A 22,672-nucleotide genomic window follows, 5' to 3' on the forward strand; every position below is an offset into this window, starting at 1 on the left:
TCCTTTCCAGATCCCCCAGGACCACCTTCAAATGCACGTGTCACTGACACTACCAAGAAATCTGCTTCTTTGGCATGGGGCAAGCCTCATTATGACGGTGGCCTTGAAATCACCGGCTATGTCGTGGAGCATCAAAAAGTAGGAGATGAGGGCTGGATAAAGGATACAACAGGAACGGCCCTCAGAATCACTGAGTTTGTGGTCCCTGATCTGGAGACCAAAGAAAAATACAATTTTAGAATCAGTGCCATCAATGATGCTGGTGTTGGGGAGCCAGCAGTGATTCCAAATGTTGAAATTGTGGAACGGGAGATGGCCCCTGACTTCGAACTAGATGCTGAGCTTCGAAGAACTCTTGTTGTGAGAGCAGGACTCAGTATTAGAATATTTGTGCCCATTAAAGGTCGACCTGCCCCTGAAGTGACATGGACCAAAGATGGTATCAACCTTAAAAACCGAGCTAACATCGAAAATACAGAGTCATTCACGCTCCTGATCATCCCAGAATGTAACAGATATGACACTGGTAAATTTGTGATGACCATAGAAAACCCTGCTGGGAAGAAGAGTGGCTTCGTTAATGTCAGAGTCTTGGACACACCAGGACCTGTCCTCAACCTGAGACCTACTGACATCACGAAGGAGAGCGTCACCCTGCACTGGGACCTCCCTCTGATAGACGGGGGCTCACGTATCACAAACTACATTGTGGAGAAACGAGAAGCAACACGGAAATCTTACTCCACGGTCACCACGAAGTGCCATAAATGCACATATAAAGTCACTGGCTTGTCTGAAGGGTGTGAATACTTCTTTAGGGTGATGGCCGAAAACGAATATGGAATTGGCGAGCCGGCAGAAACAACGGAGCCCGTGAGGGCCTCCGAAGCACCATCACCACCAGATAGTCTTAACATCATGGACATAACTAAGAGCACAGTCAGCTTGGCATGGCCTAAACCCAAACACGATGGTGGCAGTAAGATCACTGGCTATGTGATTGAAGCCCAGAGAAAAGGTTCTGACCAGTGGACCCACATCACAACCGTGAAGGGGCTGGAATGTGTTGTAAAGAATCTGACCGAAGGGGAAGAATACACCTTCCAGGTAATGGCAGTGAACAGCGCAGGGAGAAGCGCCCCTAGAGAAAGCAGACCAGTCATTGTCAAGGAGCAGACCATGCTTCCAGAACTGGACCTCCGCGGCATTTATCAGAAATTAGTCATCGCTAAAGCTGGTGACAACATCAAAGTCGAAATTCCAGTGCTCGGTCGACCAAAGCCCACGGTTACGTGGAAGAAAGGAGACCAGATTCTTAAACAGACACAGAGAGTTAATTTTGAAAATACAGCAACTTCCACCATCTTAAACATCAACGAGTGCGTAAGAAGCGACAGTGGGCCCTACCCATTAACGGCAAGGAACATTGTGGGAGAGGTTGGTGATGTCATCACCATTCAAGTCCATGACATCCCAGGGCCACCTACTGGACCTATCAAATTTGATGAAGTTTCATCTGATTTCGTCACCTTCTCTTGGGAGCCACCTGAGAATGATGGAGGTGTACCCATAAGCAACTATGTGGTAGAAATGCGGCAGACTGATAGTACCACATGGGTCGAACTAGCAACCACTGTCATACGCACGACCTACAAAGCCACTCGCCTTACTACCGGGGTAGAGTACCAATTCCGCGTAAAAGCTCAAAACAGATACGGAGTGGGGCCCGGCATCACGTCAGCATCTGTAGTTGCCAACTATCCATTTAAGGTCCCTGGGCCTCCTGGTACTCCCCAGGTGGCTGCAGTTACCAAGGACTCAATAACAATCAGCTGGCATGAGCCTCTTTCTGATGGTGGAAGCCCCATTTTAGGATACCACGTTGAAAGAAAAGAACGAAACGGTATTCTCTGGCAGACTGTGAGCAAAGCATTAGTACCTGGCAACATTTTCAAATCAAGTGGACTAACAGATGGTATTGCTTATGAATTCCGAGTGATCGCAGAAAACATGGCTGGCAAAGGCAAGCCAAGCAAGCCATCTGAACCTATTTTAGCTTTGGATCCCATTGACCCACCTGGGAAACCGATTCCTCTCAATATTACTAGACACACAGTGACTCTTAAATGGGCTAAGCCTGAATATACTGGAGGCTTTAAAATTACTAGTTATATCGTTGAAAAGCGGGATCTTCCTAATGGACGGTGGCTAAAGGCCAACTTCAGCAACATTTTAGAGAATGAATTTACAGTCAGTGGACTAACTGAAGATGCCGCATATGAATTCCGTGTCATTGCCAAAAATGCTGCTGGTGCTATTAGCCCACCATCTGAGCCATCAGATGCTATCACATGCAGGGACGACGTTGAAGCCCCAAGGATAATGGTGGATGTCAAATTTAAGGACACAATTACATTAAAAGCAGGTGAAGCATTCAAGCTGGAAGCTGATGTTTCAGGTCGCCCACCTCCAACAATGCAATGGACCAAAGATGGAAAGGAGCTTGAAAACACAGCAAAATTAGAAATTAAAATTGCAGATTTCTCTACTAACCTGGTAAACAAGGATTCGCTGAGAAGGGATGGCGGTGCCTATACCCTTACAGCAACTAATCCCGGCGGTTTTGCCAAACACATCTTCCAGGTCAAAGTTCTTGATAGACCAGGCCCTCCAGAAGGACCTTTAGCTGTATCTGACGTGACATCAGAAAAGTGTGTACTGTCGTGGTTGCCTCCACTGGATGACGGAGGTGCCAAAATCGAGCATTATGTCGTTCAGAAACGTGAAACCAGCAGGCTGGCATGGACAAATATAGCCTCAGAAGTCCAGCTAACAAAATTAAAGGTCACTAAACTTTTGAAAGGCAATGAATACATATTCCGTGTGATGGCTGTAAACAAATATGGCGTTGGAGAGCCACTGGACTCAGAGCCTGTGCTTGCAGTGGATCCTTATGGACCTCCCGATCCACCTAAAAACCCTGAAGTTACCAGTATCACTAAAGATTCCATGGTTGTCTGCTGGAGCCATCCTGACTCGGATGGTGGCAGTGAAATCATCAATTACATTGTGGAACGGCGAGATAAAGCAGGCCAACGCTGGGTGAAATGCAACAAAAAGACCCTTACTGATTTAAGATACAAAGTGTCTGGGCTGACAGAAGGACATGAGTATGAGTTCCGGGTCATGGCTGAGAACGCGGCTGGAATCAGCGCACCCAGCGCTACCAGTCCATTTTATAAAGCTTGTGATGCTGTGTTTAAACCCGGCCCACCAGGTAACCCACGTGTTCTAGATACAAGCAGATCATCCATTTCGATTGCTTGGAACAAACCTATCTATGATGGTGGTTCCGAAATCACTGGGTATATGGTTGAGATCGCCCTGCCAGAGGAAGACGAATGGAAGATTGTCACTCCACCAGCTGGGCTCAAGGCAACTTCGTACACCATCACCAACCTCACAGAGAACCAGGAATATAAAATTCGCATCTATGCCATGAATTCTGAAGGCATTGGGGAACCTGCACTTGTTCCCGGAACTCCAAAGGCTGAAGAGAGGATGCTGCCTCCAGAGATTGAACTCGATGCCGAACTGCGCAAAGTTGTTACCATAAGAGCTTGCTGTACTCTGAGACTTTTTGTTCCCATCAAAGGAAGGCCGGCACCTGAGGTGAAGTGGACCCGAGAACACGGAGAATCTTTAGATAAAGCTAGCATCGAGTCCACAAGCTCTTACACCCTGCTTATTGTTGGAAATGTCAACAGATTCGACAGTGGCAAATACATTCTAACCATAGAAAACAGCTCAGGCAGCAAGTCTGCGTTTGTCAACGTCAGAGTCCTAGACACACCAGGCCCCCCACAGGACCTGAAGGTGAAGGAGGTCACTAAGACATCTGTCACACTGACATGGGAGCCTCCTCTTATTGACGGAGGTTCGAAAATAAAGAACTATATTGTTGAAAAGCGGGAATCAACAAGGAAAGCATATTCAACTGTGACAACAAATTGCCACAAGACTTCCTGGAAGGTAGACCAGCTTCAGGAAGGCTGCAGCTACTACTTCAGGGTTCTCGCCGAAAATGAGTATGGCATCGGGCTGCCTGCTGAAACCGCAGAATCTGTGAAAGCATCAGAACGACCTCTGCCTCCAGGAAAGATAACGTTGGTGGACGTTACACGAAACAGTGTGTCGCTCTCCTGGGAGAAACCTGAGCATGACGGAGGCAGCCGAATTCTAGGCTACATCGTAGAGATGCAGAGCAAAGGCAGTGACAAATGGGTCACATGTGCCACAGTCAAAGTCACGGAAGCCACTATTACTGGATTAATTCAGGGTGAAGAGTACTCTTTCCGTGTGTCTGCTCAGAACGAGAAGGGCATTAGTGATCCGAGACAACTGAGTGTGCCAGTAATTGCCAAGGATCTTGTCATTCCGCCAGCCTTCAAACTCCTGTTCACTACTTTCACTGTCCTGGCAGGTGAAGACCTAAAAGTCGATGTTCCATTCATTGGACGCCCTACGCCAGCCGTGACCTGGCATAAAGATGATGTGCCACTGAAGCAGACGACCAGAGTAAACGCTGAGAGCACAGAAAATAACTCACTACTGACAATAAAGGAAGCGTGCCGAGAAGATGTTGGACATTACATCGTTAAACTGACTAACTCGGCTGGTGAAGCTACCGAAACCCTTAATGTGATCGTTCTTGACAAACCAGGGCCTCCAACGGGACCAGTTAAAATGGATGAAGTGACAGCTGACAGTATTACTTTCTCCTGGGGCCCACCTAAGTATGATGGTGGAAGTTCTATCAACAATTACATTGTAGAAAAACGGGACACTTCCACAACCACCTGGCAGATTGTGTCAGCTACTGTTGCAAGGACAACCATAAAAGCTTGTAGGTTAAAGACTGGATGCGAGTATCAGTTTAGGATTGCAGCTGAAAACAGATATGGAAAGAGCACCTACCTCACTTCAGAGCCTGTTGTAGCCCAGTATCCATTCAAAGTTCCTGGTCCTCCTGGCACACCATTTGTAACGCTATCCTCCAAGGACAGCATGGAAGTACACTGGAACGAGCCAGTCAGCGACGGAGGTAGCAAAGTCATTGGCTATCACTTGGAACGCAAGGAAAGAAACAGCATCCTCTGGGTTAAGTTGAATAAGACACCTATTCCTCAAACCAAGTTTAAAACAACTGGCCTCGACGAAGGCATTGAATATGAATTTAGAGTCTCTGCAGAGAATATTGTGGGCATCGGCAAGCCAAGTAAGGTGTCCGAAAGCTACGTAGCCCGTGATCCATGTGATCCACCAGGAAAGCCAGAGCCAATCATTGTCACAAGAAATTCCGTGACTCTTCAGTGGAAGAAACCCACTTACGATGGTGGAAGCAAGATCACTGGTTATATTGTTGAAAAGAAAGAACTTCCCGAGGGCCGCTGGATGAAAGCCAGTTTTACCAACGTCATTGACACTCAGTTTGAAGTAACCGGCCTAGTTGAAGACCACAGGTATGAGTTCCGGGTTATAGCCCGAAATGCTGCAGGAGTGTTTAGTGAGCCTTCAGAGAGCACAGGAGCCATAACAGCAAGAGATGAGGTAGAACCACCACAGATTCGCATGGATCCAAAATACAAAGATACAATCGTGGTGCATGCTGGTGAGCTATTTAAGATTGATGCAGATATTTATGGCAAACCGATACCAACCACTCAGTGGATAAGAGGTGATCATGAGCTCGCAAATACAGCTCGATTAGAAATTAAGAGCACTGACTTTGCCACCAGTCTCAGTGTAAAGGATGCAATACGCATTGACAGTGGAAGTTACATACTGAAGGCCAAAAACGTCGCAGGAGAGAAGTCAGTCACAGTAAATGTCAAAGTCCTTGACAGGCCAGGGCCACCCGAAGGACCTATTGTTATATCAGGAGTTACAGCAGAAAAATGCACACTAGCTTGGAAACCCCCACTCCAGGATGGTGGGAGCGATATCATAAATTATATTGTGGAAAGGAGAGAGACCAGCCGCTTGGTTTGGACTGTGGTTGATGCTAACGTACAGACTCTCGGCTGCAAGGTTACTAAGCTGCTTGAAGGCAATGAATATATTTTCCGTGTAATGGCTGTCAACAAATATGGTGTTGGCGAACCTCTTGAATCTGAGCCAGTAACTGCCAAGAATCCATTTGTAGTGCCAGATGCACCAAAGGCTCCGGAAATCACAGCAGTGACCAAGGACTCAATGATAGTCGTATGGGAAAGACCGGCATCTGATGGAGGCAGTGAAATCCTCGGGTATGTTCTTGAAAAACGCGACAAGGAGGGCATCAGATGGACAAGATGCCACAAACGTCTGATTGGGGAGCTGCGCCTGAGAGTAACCGGCCTCTTAGAAAATCACAATTACGAGTTCAGAGTCTCAGCCGAGAATGCTGCTGGACTTAGCGAGCCAAGCCCACCCTCTGCTTATCAAAAGGCTTGTGATCCTATTTATAAACCAGGACCTCCAAACAACCCCAGAGTCACTGATATTACCAGATCTTCCGTTTTCCTTTCTTGGGGCAAACCAATATATGACGGTGGCTGTGAAATCCAAGGATACATTGTTGAAAAATGTGACGTGAGTGTTGGTGAATGGACAATGTGCACTCCACCGACTGGAATCAATAAAACAAACATAGAAGTGGAGAAGCTATTGGAAAAGCATGAATACAACTTCCGTATCTGTGCTGTTAACAAAGCTGGAGTGGGAGAACACGCTGATGTCCCTGGACCTGTTATGGTTGAAGAAAAGTTGGAAGCACCAGACATTGACCTTGACCTGGAACTGAGGAAAATTCTAAATATAAGGGCAGGTGGCTCCTTAAGGTTATTTGTTCCTATTAGAGGTCGTCCTACACCAGAAGTTAAATGGGGCAAAGTGGATGGTGAAATCCGAGACGCAGCTATTATCGACAGCACTAGCAGCTTCACCTCCCTTGTTCTTGACAATGTCAACCGATATGATAGTGGAAAATACACTCTCACGTTAGAAAACAGCAGTGGGACAAAGTCTGCCTTTGTGACTGTAAGAGTTCTAGACACACCGAGTCCACCCGTTAACCTGAAAGTCACAGAAATCACTAAAGACTCGGTGTCAATCACATGGGAACCGCCTCTGTTGGATGGGGGATCCAAAATTAAAAACTACATTGTTGAGAAACGTGAAGCCACAAGGAAATCATATGCTGCAGTCGTAACAAACTGCCATAAGAATTCTTGGAAAATTGACCAACTCCAAGAAGGTTGTAGTTACTACTTTAGAGTCACAGCTGAGAACGAGTATGGTATTGGCCTTCCCGCCCACACTGAGGATCCAGTTAAGGTTGCAGAAGTCCCACAACCTCCAGGAAAAATCACTGTGGATGATGTCACCAGAAACAGTGTCTCTTTGAGCTGGACAAAGCCTGAACATGATGGCGGCAGTAAAATCATTCAGTATATTGTGGAGATGCAAGCTAAACACAGTGAGAAATGGTCAGAGTGTGCTCGAGTCAAGTCCCTTGAAGCCGTAATTACCAACCTAACTCAGGGAGAAGAGTACCTTTTTAGAGTTGTGGCTGTAAATGAAAAGGGGAGAAGTGATCCTAGGTCTCTTGCGGTTCCAATAGTTGCCAAAGATCTGGTCATTGAGCCAGATGTGAGACCTGCATTTAACAGTTACAGTGTACAGGTTGGCCAAGATTTGAAAATAGAAGTACCCATTTCTGGACGTCCTAAGCCAACTATTACTTGGACTAAAGACGATCTTCCACTGAAGCAGACTACAAGAATCAATGTCACTGATTCAGTCGACCTCACCGTACTCAGTATTAAAGAAACTCATAAGGATGATGGTGGACATTATGGAATCACAGTTGCTAATGTGGTTGGTCAGAAGACAGCCTCCATTGAAATTATAACCCTAGATAAGCCTGATCCTCCAAAAGGACCTGTTAAATTTGATGAAGTCAGTGCTGAAAGTATTACCTTATCTTGGGAACCTCCATCATATACAGGGGGCTGCCAGATCACTAACTACGTAGTTCAGAAAAGAGATACAACCACCACAGTATGGGATGTTGTTTCTGCTACTGTGGCCAGAACAACACTCAAAGTGACCAAACTCAAAACTGGTACAGAATATCAATTCAGAATATTTGCTGAAAACAGATATGGACAAAGCTTTGCCTTGGAATCTGAGCCAGTTGTAGCTCAATATCCCTACAAAGAACCAGGCCCTCCAGGTACACCATTTGCCACAGCCATTTCCAAAGATTCCATGGTTATACAGTGGCATGAACCAATCAATAATGGTGGCAGCCCAATCATAGGTTACCACCTTGAGAAAAAGGAAAGAAACAGTATCTTGTGGACAAAAGTCAACAAAAGTATTATCCATGATACCCAGTTTAAAGCAATCAACCTTGAAGAAGGCATTGAATATGAATTCAGAGTGTATGCTGAAAATATTGTTGGTATAGGCAAAGCAAGCAAGAATTCCGAATGCTATGTAGCCAGAGATCCCTGTGACCCACCAGGAACCCCAGAAGCAATCATTGTTAAAAGACATGAAATCACTTTACAATGGACCAAACCCGCATATGATGGTGGAAGTGTGATTACGGGCTACATCGTAGAGAAGCGTGATCTTCCTGAGGGTCGCTGGATGAAAGCCAGCTTCACAAACGTCATTGAAACTCAGTTTACTGTGTCAGGTCTTACTGAAGATCAAAGATATGAATTCAGAGTCATTGCAAAGAATGCAGCAGGTGCAATAAGCAAACCTTCAGACAGCACTGGACCGATAACTGCCAGGGATGAGGTCGAACTCCCAAGAATTTCAATGGATCCAAAATTTAGAGACACAATTGTGGTAAATGCTGGAGAAACATTCAGGCTTGAAGCCGATGTCCATGGAAAGCCCCTACCTACCATTGAGTGGTTAAGAGGAGATAAGGAGATTGAAGAATCTGCTAGATATGAAATAAAGAACACAGATTTCAAGGCTTTACTTATTGTAAAGGATGCCATTAGAATTGATGGTGGACAGTATATTTTAAGAGCTTCCAATGTTGCAGGTTCTAAGTCATTCCCAGTCAACGTAAAAGTGTTAGACAGACCAGGGCCTCCAGAAGGGCCCGTCCAGGTTACTGGAGTCACCGCTGAAAAATGCACATTAACATGGTCTCCACCACTTCAAGACGGTGGCAGTGACATTTCTCACTATGTTGTTGAAAAGAGAGAAACAAGTCGGCTTGCCTGGACTGTTGTTGCTTCAGAGGTTGTAACCAATTCTCTGAAAGTTACCAAACTCTTAGAAGGGAATGAATATATTTTCCGTATAATGGCTGTCAACAAATATGGTGTTGGCGAGCCTTTGGAATCTGCACCAGTACTCATGAAAAACCCATTCGTGCTTCCTGGACCACCAAAAAGCTTGGAAGTCACCAACATTGCCAAGGACTCCATGACCGTCTGTTGGAACCGTCCAGACAGTGATGGTGGAAGTGAGATTATTGGTTACATCGTAGAGAAGAGAGACAGAAGTGGCATTCGGTGGATAAAATGTAATAAACGCCGCATTACAGACTTACGGCTAAGAGTAACAGGATTAACAGAAGATCATGAGTATGAATTCAGAGTCTCTGCAGAAAATGCAGCTGGAGTTGGAGAACCAAGTCCACCTACAGTTTATTATAAGGCCTGCGATCCTGTGTTCAAACCTGGCCCCCCCATCAATGCACACATTGTAGACACCACGAAAAATTCAATTACACTTGCCTGGGGTAAACCCATCTACGATGGTGGCAGTGAGATTCTGGGATATGTAGTAGAAATCTGTAAAGCAGATGAAGAAGAATGGCAAATAGTTACTCCCCAGACAGGCCTGAAAGCCACTCGATTTGAAATTTCAAAACTCACTGAACACCAAGAGTATAAAGTACGAGTCTGTGCCCTCAATAAAGTTGGTTTAGGTGAGGCTACAGCAGTTCCTGGTACTGTGAAACCAGAAGATAAACTTGAAGCACCTGAACTTGACCTCGACTCTGAATTAAGGAAAGGAATCATTGTAAGAGCTGGTGGATCTGTCAGAATTCACATTCCATTCAAAGGTCGCCCAACACCTGAGATCACCTGGTCTCGAGAGGAAGGTGAATTCACAGATAAGGTCCAAATCGAAAAAGCAGCAAACTATACCCAACTATCAATAGATAACTGTGATAGAAATGATGCTGGAAAATACATTCTCAAGCTGGAAAACAGCAGTGGGTCTAAATCTGCTTTTGTAACTGTAAAAGTTCTTGACACCCCAGGACCACCACAGAATTTGGCAGTCAAAGAAGTGAGAAAAGATTCTGTCCTTCTGGTGTGGGACCCACCCCTAATTGATGGGGGTGCAAAGGTCAAGAACTATGTTATTGACAAACGTGAATCAACCAGGAAAGCATATGCTAATGTGAGTAATAAATGCAGCAAAACAAGCCTCAAAGTTGAGAATCTTACAGAAGGAGCCATTTATTACTTTAGAGTCATGGCTGAAAATGAATTTGGAATTGGTGTTCCCGTGGAAACTGTTGATGCTGTGAAAGCATCTGAACCTCCTTCCCCACCAGGAAAGGTCACACTCACTGATGTGTCCCAGACCAGTGCATCCCTGATGTGGGAGAAACCTGAACATGACGGTGGGAGCCGAATTCTGGGGTATGTTGTTGAAATGCAGCCCAAAGGAACAGAAAAATGGAGTGTGGTGGCTGAATCCAAAGTCTGTAATGCGGTTGTTACTGGTTTGAGTTCTGGGCAAGAATATCACTTCCGTGTCAAGGCTTACAACGAGAAAGGACAAAGTGATCCACGAGTGCTTGGTGTTCCTGTCATAGCCAAAGACTTGACTATACAGCCTAGTTTTAAGTTACCATTTAACACATACAGTGTCCAAGCTGGTGAAGATCTTAAAATCGAAATTCCTGTTATTGGCCGACCAAGACCTGAAATTTCATGGGTCAAAGATGGCGAGCCTCTTAAACAGACAACAAGAGTAAATGTTGAGAAAACAGCTACTTCAACTATTTTGCACATTAAAGAAAGTAACAAAGATGACTTTGGGAAATACACTGTAACAGCAACAAATAGTGCAGGTACCGCAACGGAAAATCTCAGTATTATCGTTTTGGAAAAGCCTGGACCTCCAGTTGGACCAGTTCGATTTGATGAAGTTAGTGCCGATTTTGTGGTCATATCTTGGGAACCTCCAGCCTATACTGGTGGCTGCCAAATAAGCAACTACATAGTAGAGAAACGAGATACAACCACCACCACTTGGCACATGGTATCAGCAACAGTGGCAAGAACAACAATTAAAATAACCAAGCTGAAAACGGGCAGTGAGTACCAGTTTAGAATTTTTGCAGAAAACAGGTATGGAAAAAGTGCCCCCTTGGATTCTAAACCAGTTATTGTACAATATCCATTTAAAGAACCTGGACCACCTGGCACTCCTTTTGTGACATCAGTCTCAAAAGATCAAATGCTTGTGCAATGGCACGAGCCAGTTAATGATGGGGGCAGCAAGGTCATTGGCTACCATCTTGAACAGAAAGAAAAGAATAGCATTTTATGGGTCAAAGTAAATAAGGCTCCCATTCAAGACACCAAATTCAAAACAACTGGGCTTGATGAAGGCCTTGAGTATGAGTTCAAAGTTTCTGCTGAAAATATTGTTGGCATCGGCAAGCCAAGCAAAGTGTCGGAATGCTTTGTTGCTCGTGATCCTTGTGACCCACCAGGTCGCCCTGAAGCCATTGTTATTACAAGAAACAATGTCACACTGAAATGGAAGAAACCAGCCTACGATGGTGGCAGCAAAATAACAGGTTATGTTGTAGAAAAGAAAGATCTACCTGATGGCCGTTGGATGAAAGCCAGCTTTACCAATGTATTAGAAACTGAATTTACAGTGAGTGGACTTGTAGAAGACCAAAGATATGAATTTAGAGTAATTGCAAGAAACGCAGCTGGCAACTTTAGCGAACCATCCGAGAGTACTGGTGCCATTACTGCTAGAGATGAAATTGATGCACCAAATGCCTCACTGGATCCCAAATATAAAGATGTCATCGTTGTTCATGCAGGAGAGACTTTTGTCCTTGAAGCAGATATCCGTGGCAAACCTATTCCTGATATTGTTTGGTCAAAAGATGGAAGAGAGCTTGAAGAAACAGCTGCCAGAATGGAAATCAAGTCTACTATTCAGAGGACAACCCTTGTTGTCAAAGACTGTATACGTAGTGACGGAGGACAATATATCCTGAAACTCAGCAATGTTGGTGGTACCAAGACTATACCCATCACTGTAAAGGTACTTGACAGGCCAGGACCTCCTGAAGGGCCTCTGAAAGTTTCTGGGGTTACTGCTGAAAAATGTTACCTGGCATGGAACCCACCTTTACACGATGGTGGTGCTAGTATTTCCCATTACATCATTGAAAAGAGAGAGACCAGCAGACTCTCCTGGACCCAGGTTTCAACTGAGGTGCAGGCCCTTAACTACAAAGTCACTAAACTTCTTCCAGGTAACGAGTACATTTTCCGTGTCATGGCTGTGAATAAATATGGGATTGGAGAGCCGCTGGAATCTGAGCCTGTTATAGCCCGTAATCCTTATAAGCCACCAGGTCCTCCGTCACCACCTGAAGCCTCAGCAATCACCAAAGATTCTATGGTCGTAACATGGGCACGGCCAGTAGATGATGGAGGTGCTGAAATCGAGGGCTATATTCTTGAAAAGAGAGACAAGGAAGGCGTTAGATGGACCAAGTGCAACAAGAAAACACTAACAGATCTTCGATTCAGGGTAACTGGCCTTACTGAAGGGCATTCCTATGAATTCCGAGTTGCTGCTGAAAATGCAGCTGGTGTGGGTGAACCCAGCGAGCCTTCTGTTTTCTATCGTGCATGTGATGCTCTGTATCCACCAGGACCACCAAGTAATCCAAAAGTGACAGACACTTCCAGATCTTCTGTCTCCCTGGCGTGGAGTAAACCAATTTATGACGGTGGTGCACCTGTTAAGGGCTACGTTGTTGAGGTCAAAGAAGCCACTGCTGATGAGTGGACAACGTGTACTCCACCAACAGGACTACAAGGAAAGCAGTTCACAGTGACCAAGCTTAAAGAAAATACTGAATATAACTTCCGTATCTGTGCCATCAACTCTGAAGGCGTAGGTGAGCCTGCAACTATACCTGGTTCAGTTGTTGCTAGAGAGAGACAAGAGCCACCAGAAATAGAACTGGATGCTGACCTCAGAAAAGTGGTCATTCTGCGTGCGAGTGCTACTCTACGCTTATTTGTCACTATCAAAGGTCGCCCGGAACCTGAAGTGAAATGGGAAAAGGCCGAAGGTGTTCTCACTGACAGGGCCCAGATTGAGGTGACCAGCTCATACACAATGCTGGTAATTGATAACGTTACCAGATTTGACAGTGGTCGGTATAATCTGACACTAGAAAACAACAGTGGCTCTAAAACTGCTTTTGTTAACGTCAGAGTTCTTGACTCACCAAGTGCCCCTGTGAATCTGACTGTAAGAGACGTGAAGAAAGACTCTGTGATACTGGCTTGGGAACCACCGCTTATTGATGGCGGAGCTAAGATTACAAACTACATTGTCGAAAAACGAGAAACAACACGAAAAGCATATGCTACTGTTACAAACAACTGCACAAAGAACAGTTTTAAAATCGAAAATCTTCAAGAAGGGTGTTCTTACTACTTCCGAGTCTTGGCTTCCAATGAATATGGAATTGGTTTGCCAGCTGAAACAACTGAACCCGTTAAAGCTTCTGAACCACCCCTCCCACCTGGAAGAGTAACTCTTGTCGATGTGACCCGTAACACAGCTACAATTAAGTGGGAGAAACCAGAAAGTGATGGTGGCAGCAAAATTACTGGTTATGTAGTTGAAATGCAGACTAAAGGGAGTGAAAAATGGAGCATATGTGCACAAGTGAAGACTCTAGAAGCAACTATATCAGGCCTAACTGCTGGAGAGGAGTATATCTTCAGGGTAGCTGCAATTAATGAAAAAGGAAAAAGTGATCCAAGACAACTTGGAGTGCCAGTAATTGCAAGGGATATTGAAATAAAGCCTTCAGTTGAGCTTCCTTTCAATACTTTCAATGTAAAGGCCAGAGACCAACTGAAGATTGATGTTCCATTTAAGGGAAGACCTCAAGCTACTGTAAGCTGGAAAAAAGATGGTCAGACCCTTAAAGAGACAACTAGGGTCAATGTTTCTTCTTCAAAGACTGTAACATCACTAACAATTAAGGAAGCTTCAAGGGAAGATGTTGGCACTTATGAATTATGTGTTTCAAATAGTGCTGGATCCGTAACAGTTCCTATCACTGTTATTGTGCTTGACAAACCAGGACCTCCCGGACCTATACATATTGATGAGGTTAGTTGCGACAATATAACCATTTCTTGGAATCCTCCAGAATATGATGGTGGCTGCCAGATTAGCAATTACATTGTTGAAAAGAGAGAAACCACTTCTACAACATGGCATGTAGTTTCACAAGCAGTTGCAAGAACATCCATTAAAATAGTTCGTCTAGTAACAGGAAGTGAGTATCAGTTCCGCGTTTGTGCAGAAAACCGCTTTGGAAAGAGCTCCTACAGTGAATCTTCTGCTGTAGTTGCCGAGTATCCATTCAGCCCCCCGGGTCCTCCTGGTACTCCTAGAGTTGTGCATGCCACAAAATCCACCATGTTGGTAACCTGGCAAGTGCCAGTTAATGATGGAGGAAGTCAAGTACTGGGTTATCACCTTGAGTATAAAGAAAGAAGCAGCATTCTTTGGTCAAAAGCAAATAAAATGCTCATTGCCGATACGCAAATGAAAGTCTCTGGCCTTGATGAAGGACTGATGTATGAGTATCGTGTATATGCTGAGAATATTGCTGGAATTGGTAAATGCAGTAAATCTTGTGAGCCAGTCCCTGCAAGAGACCCTTGTGACCCTCCTGGACAACCTGAAGTCACAAATATCACAAGGAAATCAGTGTCACTTAAGTGGTCAAAACCACATTATGATGGTGGAGCTAAGATCACCGGATACATCATTGAACGTAGAGAACTACCAGACGGCCGGTGGCTGAAATGCAACTTTACTAATGTACCAGAAACATACTTTGAAGTAACTGAACTCACTGAAGATCAACGTTATGAATTCCGGGTTTTCGCAAAGAATGCTGCTGACTCAATTAGTGAGCCATCTGAATCCACTGGACCTATCACAGTTAAAGACGATGTTGAGGCTCCAAGAATTATGATGGATGTCAAATTCCGAGATGTCATTGTTGTCAAAGCCGGAGAGGTCCTTAAGATCAATGCAGACGTTGCAGGGCGACCTCTGCCAGTCATCTCCTGGGCCAAGGATGGTGTAGAAATTGAAGAGCGAGCAAGAACAGAAATTGTGTCAACGGACTACACTACTTTGCTAACAGTGAAAGACTGCGTCCGACGAGACTCTGGGCAGTATGTGCTAACAGTAAAGAATGTTGCTGGAACTCGGTCTATGGCAGTTAACTGCAAGGTACTTGATAAGCCTGGTCCACCTGCAGGACCACTCGAAATAACTGGCCTCACTGCTGAGAAATGCTCTCTTTCCTGGGGACCACCCCAAGAAGATGGCGGTGCAGCTATTGACTATTACATTGTAGAAAAACGTGAGACAAGTCGCCTCGCTTGGACAATATGTGAAGGAGAGTTAAGGACAACATTTTGTAAAGTGACCAAGTTACTCAAGGGCAATGAATACATCTTTAGAGTAACAGGTGTTAATAAATACGGTGTTGGTGAGCCCCTGGAGAGCATGGCTGTAAAGGCCCTTGATCCATTTACAGTTCCAAGTCCACCTACATCTCTGGAAATTACATCTGTGACCAAAGAGTTCATGACACTTTGCTGGTCGAGACCGGAGAGTGATGGAGGCAGCGAAATCTCTGGTTACATCATTGAGAGGCGAGAGAAAAACAGCCTACGATGGGTACGTGTCAACAAAAAACTGGTTTATGATCTGAGAGTGAAATCCACAGGACTTCGTGAAGGGTGTGAATATGAATATCGGGTATATGCAGAAAACGCTGCAGGCCTGAGCCTTCCAAGTGAAACCTCACCCCTAATTCGGGCAGAAGATCCTGTGTTCTTACCATCTCCTCCATCCAAACCCAATGTCGTGGACTCAGGCAAGACCAATATAACTATTGGCTGGGTGAAGCCCTTATTTGATGGTGGGGCCCCAATAACTGGATACACCGTGGAATTCAAAAAATCTGATGAAACTGACTGGCAAACTGCCATTCAGAACTTAAGAGGCACCGAATATACAGTAAGTGGGCTAACCACAGGCGCCGAATATGTTTTCAGAGTAAGATCTGTCAATAAGGTCGGTGCTAGTGATCCCAGTGATAGCTCCGATCCCCAGATAGCAAAGGAAAGAGAAGAAGAACCTGTATTTGATCTTGACACAGAAATGAGGAAGACCTTGGTTGTCAAGGCCGGTGCCTCCTTTACCATGACTGTGCCTTTCCGAGGAAGACCAGTACCCACTGTCTCCTGGAATAAACCAGACACTGACCTCCGCACTAGAGCTTACATTGACTCTACAGAGTCTCGAACATCACTGACTATTGAAAATGCCAACAGAAATGATTCTGGAAAATATACATTAACGATTCAGAATATCTTGAATGCTGCCTCACTGACCTTGGTCGTCAAAGTTTTAGATTCCCCTGGTCCTCCAGCCAACATTACTGTACATGATGTCACCAAAGAGTCTGCAGTATTATCCTGGGATGTTCCTGAAAATGATGGTGGAGCACCAGTGAAGAACTACCACATAGAAAAACGGGAGGCCAGTAAGAAAGCATGGGTCTCAGTGACCAACAACTGTAACCGCCTCTCCTACAAAATTACCAACTTACAAGAAGGGGCAATTTACTACTTCAGAGTCTCTGGAGAAAACGAGTTTGGTGTTGGTGTACCAGCTGAAACGAAGGAAGGAGTAAAAATAACAGGTATGTTTTAAGAACAGAGAAAACCTACATATCTATATTCATTTTCCTTGAATAGTGTGAATCATTTTAATTACTGTTTAAATGCTTTTGGTTCACACCTCAAGCAATTCATACTATGGCACAAAATAAATTCTTACTGATAGAGAGAAAGTTTTTCACTGATTTACAAAAAAAGTAAAAATTTACGTAGATGAAGGATGGATAATATATGTTAGATTTAAGTAAAATTGAACTTGACTGCACATATATATGTACATATATATATTGTGTATGTGCAGAAATTACATATTTTATAACACTGTTCATCTCATTCCTCATTTTTTACCCATAATAAATTTGGGATAAATTTAATCATTTAATTGGGTCATTTGACGCTTATTTGATTTGAATGCTATGACATGCTGTCACATAAAATGACAAAGCCTGGGAAAGTTTTGCTTGACTCAGAAGCTAAACTGATCATATAAAAAGTAAGAAAGTCTCAAATAAAAGTAATTGTATGCCTTCATTAAAAAACGTGTAAATCTATTGCTGATTCATGTCAATGTATAACAAAACCCACTGAAAAAATAAAATTAATTAATTAATTAATTAAAAATTTTTTTCTTTTGACAAGGCAGGAGGAACACATGTGGGGAAAAATGTTGCAATAATCTTCCCTTTCTTCTGATGTTTTATTTTCATAGAAAAACCAAGCCCGCCTGAAAAACTTGGAGTAACAAGTGTATCCAAAGACAGTGTTTCCCTGGCCTGGCTGAAGCCAGAACATGATGGTGGAAGCAGAATTGTGCATTATGTCGTTGAAGCACTAGAAAAAGGACAGAAGAACTGGCTTAGATGTGCGGTGGTAAAGTCAACCCACCATGTTGTTTCTGGTCTGAGGGAGAATTCTGAATACTTTTTCCGGGTATTTGCTGAAAATCAAGCTGGCCTGAGTGACCCAAGAGAGCTTCTGCTTCCTGTCCTTGTTAAGGAGCAGCTAGGTATGTCTAATTTTAGGTAGAAGCAAAATTTGAAATTATTTGCTTTGACCTAAATCAAGTCAACTTGCAAAAACCACTTTTTTCAACCTTCATCTTCTCTACTCTTATTTTTCAGAACCACCTGAAATTGACATGAAGAATTTCCCAAGTCATACCGTCTACGTTAGAGCTGGTTCAAACCTTAAAGTTGACATTCCGATTTCTGGAAAACCACTGCCCAAAGTGACCTTATCAAGAGATGGTGTCCCAGTGAAAGCAACCATGAGATTTAATACTGAAATTACTGCTGAAAACCTGACCATCAATCTCAAAGAAAGCGTTGCCGCTGATGCTGGAAGATATGAGATCACAGCTGCCAATTCCAGTGGAACGACCAAAGCTTTCATTAACATCGTCGTACTGGACAGACCTGGTCCCCCAACTGGCCCTGTTGTGATAAGTGATATAACTGAAGACAGCGTAACCCTCAAATGGGAGCCACCTAAGTATGATGGTGGAAGTCAGGTTACCAATTACATTGTACTTAAGAGAGAGACAAGTACTGCAGCATGGACGGAAGTGTCTGCAACAGTTGCAAGAACCATGATTAAAGTCATGAAACTGACCACAGGAGAAGAATACCAATTCCGCATCAAGGCAGAAAACCGCTTTGGCATCAGTGATCACATAGATTCAGCTTGTGTGGTTGTCAAACTACCATACAGTAAGTTGTCGCACTTCTCAAAGATCCCACATTTCCATATACAAAAATGCTTGAAATGTCTATATTAACCGTGGAATTTCTCTCTTTCATAGCAACACCTGGACCACCATCTACACCATGGGTCACCAATGTCACTCGAGAAAGTATCACTGTGGGCTGGCATGAACCAGTGTCCAATGGAGGCAGTCCAGTTACAGGCTATCACCTGGAAATGAAAGACAGAAATAGTATCTTATGGCAAAAAGCCAACAAAATGGTCATCCGCACAACTCACTTCAAAGTCACAACAATTAGTGCCGGATTAATCTATGAATTCAGGGTGTATGCAGAAAATGCTGCTGGTATTGGGAAACCCAGCCATCCTTCAGACCCAGTCCTAGCCATTGATGCCTGCGGTATGTATTTGTCACAAGAAGGACAGTTCTGACTACTTAGCAATGCAAACCTTCTTTCTGCAAAGTAAAATAATGACCTAAGTGCCATTAATCTGCTTTCTGTCTTATCACAGAACCCCCAAGAAACGTCCGTATCACTGACATTTCAAAGAACTCTGTTAACCTTTCATGGCAACAACCCGCTTTTGATGGAGGAAGCAAGATTACAGGCTACATGGTTGAGAGACGAGACCTTCCAGATGGCAGATGGGCCAAGGCCAGCTTTACCAACGTTACCGAGACTCACTTCACCGTCTCTGGCTTGACTCAGAATGCCCAGTATGAATTCCGTGTCTTTGCTAGAAATGCTGTCGGGTCCATCAGCAATCCATCCGAGGTTGTAGGCCCCATCACGTGCATTGATTCTTATGGTAAGCATTTTTAGTACTTTGAACCACAGCAGTAATTTAACTCAATATTCTATCTTACTTTTACTGGTTCTAATCTATAAGATAACTTTTACTATGTACCTTGTTAGATATTTAGGAGAAATTATGAATTACCTGGGGGTGGCAGGTGGTCTTAGGAAAATTCCATAACACCCCAGGCCTTTTGGCTTAACTGTAAAACATGAGATTTGGACTACAGGATAGCGAAAGGCCTTTATGTTTTCAGTCTTTTACGATTCTTTGATTATGAGTTAGTACTTTCACACTTCTATTTAAAATTTTCAGCATCAATAATTAAAGTGATGGTTGGATGCTCAGAGAATATTCCTCTTAAACAAGTAAAAAACTAAACAGGTATTAATGATGATAAATATTAGCAGTAGCTAACACTTGCTGTGTATCTTCCATGAGTTCTCTCCCCTAGTTCTAACAGCCTTAAGATTAGCTCATTTTACAGAAGAGAAAGTGAGGTTTAGAGTGCGTACATAACTTCCCAACATCAAAGCAGCTTATTAATAATAGAGGGGAAATTCAAACAGACTTCAGAATTCTCTCTACATTGCTGTCACTCGAAATACACACACACATCCCAAAATACACTATTGGAAAAAAAGTAGCACATTCAACTCAACAGTGGTTTAAAAACTAAAATTTCATGAGAGGTACCCAGTGACGCTGCTTCTAAAAGTCCCCCATTTCCAAGGGGGAATCTCTGTGGTGTCGGGGCAGAAGTACCCACTTCCATCTTCAGGATGAGACTCCTCAGGCCTCTCTCTATGAACCAGGCTTAGTAGACACTGAATCAGTATTTGTGAGATTGTGAAGCAAGTCAAATTAATTCTGTTTCTCAAAACTTGTAAGCAGCCTGGCACAAAACCAGTCCAGGGGAGTATACAGCTCTGTGGGTAGAGAATTCAGCATTAAGGGTCTGCTGTAAACTGCCCCCAGTTGAATACCAGTGAACCAGGAAGGGAAATATAAAGAACCAGATCATTGTTCTGTGTCCCATTTCATTAATGGAATGAAACACGTAATAGACTTTAAAATACATTTCAAAGACACTTAAATCCCTGTGCAATTAGTGCTGTCACTGGGGTTCAGAGCTTGCTCACAATCTTTCTTCCTCATCTGGGATAGAAGAGTAGCTTATAAAATTAAATATAAAATATAAATGGGATTAGAACTACCATGTGTACATTTATTTTTTAATAAAGGCCAATGAGCTTACTTTGAAGTTGCTGCAATTATTTTCTTCATCTTTGTGATCTTTTAAATATTTATGATCTCTTTTTATTACAGGTGGACCTGTAATTGATTTGCCTCTAGAATATACAGAAGTTGTCAAATACAGAGCAGGGACATCTGTGAAGCTCAGAGCTGGCATTTCTGGCAAACCTGAGCCTACAATTGAGTGGTTTAAAGATGACAAAGAGTTACAAACCAATGCACTGGTGTGTGTCGAAAATACCACTGACCTTGCATCTATACTCATCAAAGATGCAACTCGCCTTAATAGTGGAACCTATGAATTAAAACTAAGGAATGCCATGGGCTCAGCCTCAGCCACAATTAGGCTGCAGATCCTTGGTAGGTGCTGAATGCATGCCAACATCATATTTCGTTTGCCTAAAATTTAATGATTTTAAATTAGAAACCTTTCTAAATTTATTAATATACCATTTTGTTCTTTCATTGACAGACAAACCAGGACCTCCAGGTGGACCAATCGAATTTAAGACTGTCACTGCTGAAAAGATAACTCTTCTCTGGCAGCCTCCGGCAGATGATGGTGGTGCAAAAATCACTCATTACATCGTGGAAAAGCGTGAGACAAGCCGCGTCGTGTGGTCTATGGTGTCTGAAAATTTGGAAGAGTGCATCATTAAGACCACCAAAATTATCAAAGGAAATGAATACGTCTTCCGGGTTCGCGCTGTGAACAAATATGGAATTGGTGATGCGCTGGAATCTCACCCAGTGATAGCAAGGAATGCATTTGGTGAGATACGATTTCATTGGAAAACTAAAATCAAATACATGAAAATTTATTTATTTACTTATTTTCATTATATCAAATCCTACCAGGTGATCAGTTTATTCCTTGAGTATTAGTTGTAATTGCTTTGAAATAAATGAGACCTTGTTTTGATTCAAGGCATTAAATAGTATCTCCAACAGCAAGTTTGGTAAATGTTGTCTTAGATTATCTTCAAGACTCTTCTACGTCATGCAGCCATTACTAATCCATTTACAAATGTCTATATGCTCAGATAGCATCTCATCTCTCAAATTTCTATCATTACTCATTGAAATGAGTAAACCACATGAAAATTTAAAAATAAACTGGGATGTCCCTCGCAGTCCAGCAGTTAGGACTTGATGCTTTCACTGGCAGAGATTGGGTTCAGTCCCTGGTCAGGGGAACTAAGATCCCACAAGCTGTCTGGCGTGACCATAAAATAAATTAATAAGTAAACAAATACTATTCTGCTAGCTATTAATAGTTTTCAGAGCTTGATTGACTTATTTTCTTGCTCATCATATCACTTCTCATAATGATCCTTTCACCAGGTGGAAAATATAATAAATGAGACGAATATTCTTAAGTAGGACTTGAAGATTAAAAGGTAGAATCTATCAGTAATGTTGATTCTTTTAACTCACTTTCCTCTTTCCTTTTTAAACAGTCACACCTGGGCCTCCAAGCGTGCCAGAGGTGACAAAGATTAACAAGAATTCGATGACTGTTGTCTGGAGCAGGCCAGTTGCAGACGGTGGTAGTGACATAAGCGGCTATATCCTTGAGAAACGAGACAAGAAGAGTCTTGGATGGTTTAAAGTCCTAAAGGAGACAATCCGTGACACCAGACAGAAAGTGACAGGACTCACGGAGCACAGTGACTATCAATACCGAGTCTGTGCTGTAAATGCTGCTGGACAGGGTCCATTTTCTGAACCATCTGACTTCTACAAAGCTGCTGATCCTATTGGTAAGTGCGGCCTCTTCACCTGTGTCTTCTTTGATGTCGTCCAGTTGTACACAATTA

General features: G+C 43.4%; 1 protein-coding gene across 1 annotated transcript in view; it reads left to right on the forward strand.

Moving 5' to 3' along the window:
• TTN (titin) overlaps positions 1 to 22,672 on the forward strand; it is a 275,821-nt gene that overhangs the window by 225,575 nt on the left and 27,574 nt on the right. The window contains exons 294-301 of the mRNA XM_061135156.1: positions 11 to 17,116; positions 17,803 to 18,099; positions 18,215 to 18,802; positions 18,895 to 19,197; positions 19,311 to 19,607; positions 20,925 to 21,212; positions 21,325 to 21,624; positions 22,313 to 22,615. Coding sequence (XP_060991139.1) covers positions 11 to 17,116; positions 17,803 to 18,099; positions 18,215 to 18,802; positions 18,895 to 19,197; positions 19,311 to 19,607; positions 20,925 to 21,212; positions 21,325 to 21,624; positions 22,313 to 22,615 — 19,482 coding nt within the window. The remainder of the gene's footprint in view (positions 1 to 10; positions 17,117 to 17,802; positions 18,100 to 18,214; positions 18,803 to 18,894; positions 19,198 to 19,310; positions 19,608 to 20,924; positions 21,213 to 21,324; positions 21,625 to 22,312; positions 22,616 to 22,672) is intronic.

Source organism: Dama dama, chromosome 33 (genome assembly GCF_033118175.1).
Source record: "Dama dama isolate Ldn47 chromosome 33, ASM3311817v1, whole genome shotgun sequence".
Classification (NCBI taxonomy): domain Eukaryota; kingdom Metazoa; phylum Chordata; class Mammalia; order Artiodactyla; family Cervidae; genus Dama; species Dama dama.